General features: G+C 36.9%; 1 protein-coding gene across 1 annotated transcript; it reads right to left on the reverse strand.

Annotated features, from left to right (window-relative positions):
• Nucleotides 1-1203: 1203 nt before the first annotated feature.
• On the reverse strand, nt 1204-4152 carry tigara (TP53 induced glycolysis regulatory phosphatase a). The gene is made up of 6 exons (XM_016544209.1): nt 3890-4152; nt 3052-3089; nt 2770-2891; nt 2321-2398; nt 2105-2215; nt 1204-1759 (listed from the first exon to the last, which is right to left on the reverse strand). Exons 1-6 carry the CDS (start codon nt 3919-3921, stop codon nt 1373-1375), a joined length of 768 nt encoding a protein of 255 aa, XP_016399695.1. The 5' UTR covers nt 3922-4152; the 3' UTR covers nt 1204-1372.
• Nucleotides 4153-6688: the final 2536 nt, after the last annotated feature.

Consider the following 6688-nt stretch of genomic DNA (forward strand, 5'->3'; position numbering starts at 1 on the left):
AATATTTTTGAGTAAAATCCCAATGTTTTCCCATACAGAAAGGTAATATATTCACATATATGTGAAACACTGTTAAATATATTGAAATATATTTTGAAAATATATTTTTTAAATGCATAACAAAGCTCATGTTGCGTGTTTAATTATGTGTTTACATATATGTGAAATTATATTCATGACTCATATGATATTATATGATAAATTATATTATATCTTATATTATAGAATAGTATATCCTTTTGTTATATATATATATATATACACAGTATTTCACAGAAGTGAGTACACCCCTCACATTTTTGTAAATATTTTATTATATCTTTTCATGTGACAACACTGAAGAAATGACACTTTGCTACAATGTAAAGTAGTGAGTGTACAGCTTGTATAACGGTGTAAATTTGCTGTCCCCTCAAAATAACTCAACACACAGATATTAATGTCTAAACCGCTGGCCACAAAAGTGAGTATACCCCTAAGTGAAAATGTCCAAATTGGGCCCAAAGTGTCAATATTTTGTGTGGCCACCATTATTTTCCAGCACTGCCTTAACCCTCTTGGGCATGGAGTTCACCAGACCTTCACAGGTTGCCACTGGAGTCCTCTTCCACTCCTCCATGACGACATCACGGAGCTGGTGGATGTTAAGAGACCTACAGATGCTCAATAGGGTTTAGGTCTGGAGACATGCTTGCCCAATCCATCACCTTTACCCTCAGCTTCTTTAGCAAGGCAGTGGTCGTCATCATGTTGGAATACTGCCCTGCGGCACAGTCTCCGAAGGGAGGGGATTATGCTCTGCTTCAGTATGTCACAGTACATGTTGGCATTCATGGTTCCCTCAATGAACTGTAGCTCCCCAGTGCCGGCAGCACTCATGCAGCCCCAGACCATGACACTCCCACCACCATGCTTGACTGTAGGCAAGACACACTTGTCTTTGTACTCCTCACCTGGTTGCCGCCACACACGCTTGAGACCAAGATAAACTTATTTGGTTCAGATGGTGTCATCAGACCACAGGACATGGTTCCAGTAATCCATGTCCTTAGTTCTGCTTGCATTGTAGCAAAGTATAATTTCTTCAGTGTTGTCACATGAAAAGATAAATAAAGATAATAAAATATTTACAAAAATGTGAGGGGTGTACTCACTTCTGTGAGATACTGTATATATAACTGAAATCCTTCAGATATTTTTTAAAATATTGTCTTTCCAAAAGTTGATATGTTTGTCTATCACAAAATTCTGTAATCTGGTTAAAGTGCTTGAATACAATATGACTTATTTTTTTGCATAACACATGTAAACATTTTGTTGATTTCTTACATTTTACCTTTTAAATTTTAAAACTGTTGTTCTTAATCTAATTCTAAGCCTTGATGTGATCTCTTCTGTTGATGAACACACATTTCACATCTGAAAGTGCAGGATCTGCATTACTACATTTCAAAGTGATAAGAAATCGGCACATTCCGGTGTTGGGGCAGATGGAATACCTCTGAGAAGGGTCTAAACCACGGGGCATGGGGCACTTCAGGTCCTCAAAGAAATACTTCATAGCTATGCTCATATAAGCCCCATGGCCAACCACCAAGGCATGGACAGGCACATTCAAGACTCCATCATCCGGAAGTCCTGCTGGAGCCCTATCGGTTTCATCTGGTAGGGATGTTTCACCATCTTGTATTTTGTCTTGATGTTCATTAGCTATTTGCTGGAACATAGCCTTGAGAAAATCTTTGATTCGCACTTTTACCTGAAAAAAACAAAACAAAAAGGCTTTCTATATACTGTAAAAATATATTCAAATAGCATTATTAAAACATGCAATGAAAAATTCAGCCAGGAAATGCATGTCAACTTTAGTATTGTCACAGAACAATACTACCAAGTGTCATGAAATTAAACACACAGGATAGTTGGATATCACAGACTGCGAAGGATACATCTACGATACATCTACAACTAAGGTAACTTGGTAGAAGGGATGTGACACGATCACTGAATCTGGACGTACTTTGTTGCATTGCAGCATTTTTCATAATTGGATGCAGCAAGTGTTGCCATTTAGTTTCTTTCATCACAAAAAAAGTGATTTTACCTGCTCCATGGTCTCTCCCTCAGGTGGAGTGAACTCTGGTAAAGGTTGTCCGGCTGCTTTAGCCATATTTTTCATTTCTATGACTCGACCTCCCTCAGCTATACCAAAACTCTGGAGAAAAGAAATAGGATTGAGATGCATATGAAAAGTTGCTCAGAAAGGACAGACTTTGAGCGGACATTTTTCTTATTTTATCAAGCGGTAGTCTGTACTTACTCTCTCTTTAAGTGATGGATCTGCTACTAGTTCTATATCATGACAGGTTCTGTTGTTCCTCACGATGATCTCTGCAGTCTGTAATTTTACAAAGACGTGTCACGTGATTATTCAAATAATAAAAGTGTCAACAAATACACTGTGCAAACAAATACACAAAGAAAGTAGTCCTTGTTACAAGAAGGGCTTGTGCAACCTTATAACAATATCTTATAACAGAAATTGTCTGACTCCAAACATATGATGAGTATTATTGATAATTTCTGTAACACATTAAATATATTTATTAATACTCAAAACTACTCACTTTAATGCTTATCCAAGGAAACATGCATTTACAGCTCATTTGATCTGGATTTGATTTGGGTTATTTTGTCAAATTTGTGGAGAAACATCTCCCTCTACCTGTGGCCAGATTGTATGACTTCTACTAGTGTGTTTCTGCTTACCTGCTTGGCACGTTTCATGTCACTGACAAACACATTTGTGAATTTTACATCCCTGAGGTACTGACCAGCAGCCTCAGACTGCCGTATCCCAATTTCAGAAAGCGGAGAGTCTATTTTTTGACCTAAAGCAAAAAAAAAAAAAAAAGATAGATATAGTTTGAAATGATAGATATAGTTTGTGGTTATAATGAATGCTTATAATTAATAGGCTAATGGAATAAAGGAAGGGGTACTGATAGTTAGGGATAACAGATAATGTGTTTTTTCCTTGAAAAAAATTACCTTGTAAAAGGCCATCTTTGTTGCACTGCGTCTCACCACTGGTAAAGCAAAACGGTATGATCAATAAAAACGACATTATTAACCAACACACATATTTTTAATTAAGAAAGTTATAACTGTAACTTAATGGGTCTTTTGTAAATAGACATGTAGTTAAAAAAAAACAAAAAAAAAACAAGGGATTCTACACAACGTCTTGCAATAAAGACAGCAGACTTTGCCCATATCGGTCTTACATGACAGTAACGGTAGAATATATTTTTTGTTTTGTTTAATAGAGTAGACCACAAGTTACATCAAATTTGCTTTTGACCTTTCACTGGAAGAGAGATTCGTACTGACCTTTAAGCATAAGCTACAACAGACAGGAGTAATATGATATGATAGGGTGACCATACGTGCCATTTTCCCCGGACGCATCCTGGCCAGGATTTCTATATTGCCTAAAATATCTAGGGTTTGGCTTTGTTTGCGTGTGCAGACCGATCGGTGTATGGCATCGGTTCCTTGTGTTTTCGAAACGCTGTCGAGGTACTTTGAATCAAAGCAATATAGAAATCCTGGCCAGGACGCGTCCGGGGAAAATGGAACGTATGGTCACCATATGATATGAGGAGCCCAGTAAACGTTAAACTAAAGACCTACGAGTATATTTAAACTGTAACGTACTAAATGCCAGACAACGTACCTATCTACAATTAAAACTGATGTAACATGATTAAAGCTATTCTCTTAGATCATTTTTATTTACCGTTACTGACTGTATAATGCTGTGATTTTCAGTTGGCTATGTGGAATAGCTATGAATGAGAACAAAACAAACAAAAAAGCAACTTACTGTCGGACTATCGTTAAACCAAAAGCGAGCATTGGTGCAGCTATAAAGATGCCGTTAACAGCGTCGTGAGGTTATATGATGTTCATCCTTTGCGCCCAGAGTCAATCACAAACTGTCACGCCTCTTGCGTTTTTAAAATAAGCGCCTAATATTTGCTACTTTGGGGTGAAAGCACCGACAGCGCTATCTCTGTACTTTATTAACCGGAAGTTAGTACGCATGGCTGGTAGGTTCGATTCAATTTCACAAATCGGTTCTTTTGAACTGTTCAAAAACAGCCATTCTTTTTGTCAAAACCTATTAAAGTCATTACGCAGTCCCATTAAGCTCTAAAGCTACATGTAGGCTTTTTGTTTGCTTTATTTATAAGGGTCCTTTTTGTAATTTAATTTATCCTATGCTAAATCTACTAAATGATTTAAATCGTTCAGACCGGTTGTACGCTCCTGCTCAACCGATTCCTTGAAAAGATCCGACTCAAAAGAATGATTCGTTCACGAATCAGTCATAGCTCATCCTGACGTAGATGTTTGCACTTCATTGGCGTGGCGGGATTTGAAATTGCATAAGGTCTAGTCAGAGTCTGTCATTTAATTTTCATTTGTCGTTTTATTTTAAACTGTATATCATCGGTATTACTTTAACTCGACAAATTGGTACATTATTTTTTAATGTTATATTTTAATCGCTCACTAACTAGGCCTATTCCTCAGTTGAAAAACGTAAGACGTCGAATTATATCAATTTTCACCAATGTACGTACTAAAATAAAGATAAAAGGAGACGAATACTTCTTTCATTGTAAGTTTATTGACCTTAGCATACAGCATGTCCTCTCCTTTAACTTCATTCATGCTCTCAATGACAAATTATTTGAGTTCAACAGAAATCCAAAGAATATCCAGAGTTGCCAAGCCCTAATGAATTCATCTCCTCAAAATCAGTTGTGACAATCTGATTTAGTTGTAATTATTTAGCGGATAATTCTGGAAGGAAACATTGTTGAACAGAAAAGTTCAACCTCTGCTTTATTTTTGAAATGTGTCATTTTCCATCTGGCCTGTGTCTGGTTATCAACACTGTCTTTACAGCCATTCTTTATCAGGTTATATATAACATGCTGGATAGATTCCCATTGTTATTTTCACTGTTAACTTTGCCAATAAAAGGGAACAATAACATAGGACCAACATAGCACCACACTCTTTAAAGCAGATTTATTGAACAGAGGTTGTGCAACAGACGTAACTGAGGTACATGATGTGGTTATAGTGGAGGGAGGAGGGCTTTTCTCAATGGTGTTGCTTTTTTGATATTTACAGGTTTATTTCCACTGATATGGGCCGTGTACATAAGACACAGTCAAACGTTCATCACCTCCTCTGTCTACTATTTCTGAAGTCCAGGTGGGAGCCTTGTAAGCTTGCTATTCATCTACTTTGGAAATTCAATTCCACTTAATTTACTACATCGGACACAGCAGAAATATCATAACCTCTTATTTGCGCTGCCTTTTCCAGGTTCCCGAAAAAACTGTTGTGAGTTGTGCGAGGTAATGGGAAAGTCTTTTATGTCCAGTAAACCTGAGGTATAGAGATACCACACTTACAGAATGTGACGGAGAAAGAAGAGGAGGAAAAAAGATTAAAAGGTAAAGAAACATGCCTTAATAAGAGCACACTGTACAAAGAGCATTTCCAGTCGAATACTCAATTCATGTTCTTCTTTTACCCTCTACTTCTGTATTCTCAAAGTATTCTGTAAGCAGTAAAATAATTATAATACAATTGTTTATAAAATAGCAGCACACTGATGTGACATCACAACTATGTAATGTTATTTTTGTGTATAAGATGAAACAAAACAAAAAAATCATGGCTTTTTAGCAGCGGAAAAAAACAATAATAACTCAACAATATTGACACTTGATTGATGTCTTCACACTCTTTCCATCTCTCATCACTTTGGAATACAGTATCATACCCCTTAAGGAACGCAACTTCGGTCCATATTCAAACTCAAACCACTTAGCCACCCATACAATCTATTTAACAGTACTGTAATTTATTTTCAGAACAGAGCTAGAAAAGTAGTAAGACAGGCTAACTTAATACAATAAGATTGACCGGGGGTTTTGGTGTGAGGATGGAGGAAATGTGACTTGTGAAACTCAAGCATCACTAAGAACTGTTTCTGGAGAAAGGAAACGCATGAGTACACGTAAACATCTCCTTTACCCACAGAAAGACATGCACACAAACATACACGCATACATAGACGGACACAAACCTAAGCTTGACTGCCCCTTTTCAAGGTAAGCTATGAGAGATCAGCATATGAAAGCCGTTTTGTGCTGCTGATGCACCCTGTTTTAGCCACTGTGTAATGACTTGTGGAAGTTTTCAAACCCCATGCCAGTTCAACCTTTGGAAGCAGCATATTTTGGATGGCTGGGTAGTGGGTCTTATGCTTAAGCTCAGCAAAACAGGGTGAAAGTCTACATCAGACTCAAGGCACTACATAACATTTTTTCTGCAATGTTGCAGTTGTACAAGTCTTTTCAAATTGAAAACTGCCCTTGGAGCGTGCAAATTGACTTACATTTTTTCTTCTATTTCATTCTGTTTTCTGTTTTTTGGTCTTTTTTATTTATTTATTAAAAAAATTTTTTTTTTTTAATTTGCATTAATATTATTATTTCATTGTTGTTGCTTGTTATACATTGGTTTCCAATGCTTTAACGCCATAATGAACTGAACATGCCATGAACTAAACATGGGAAACCAGCCCCCCCCCCCC

Source organism: Sinocyclocheilus rhinocerous, unplaced genomic scaffold (genome assembly GCF_001515625.1).
Source record: "Sinocyclocheilus rhinocerous isolate Xijiao unplaced genomic scaffold, SAMN03320098_v1.1 scaffold2415, whole genome shotgun sequence".
NCBI lineage: Eukaryota > Metazoa > Chordata > Actinopteri > Cypriniformes > Cyprinidae > Sinocyclocheilus > Sinocyclocheilus rhinocerous.

What these genes read in the sequence shown, in the direction of transcription:
- tigara (XM_016544209.1), bottom strand. Translation starts at nt 3,921, where the DNA reads ATGCTCGCTTTTGGTTTAACGATAGTCCGACA. An exon ending in GGTTTAACGATAGTCCGACA is followed by an intron (nt 3,090 to 3,889) that starts GTAAGTTGCTTT and finishes TTGCTTTACCAG; the next exon opens with TGGTGAGACGCAGTGCAACA. An exon ending in CAAAGATGGCCTTTTACAAG is followed by an intron (nt 2,892 to 3,051) that starts GTAATTTTTTTC and finishes TTTTTGCTTTAG; the next exon opens with GTCAAAAAATAGACTCTCCG.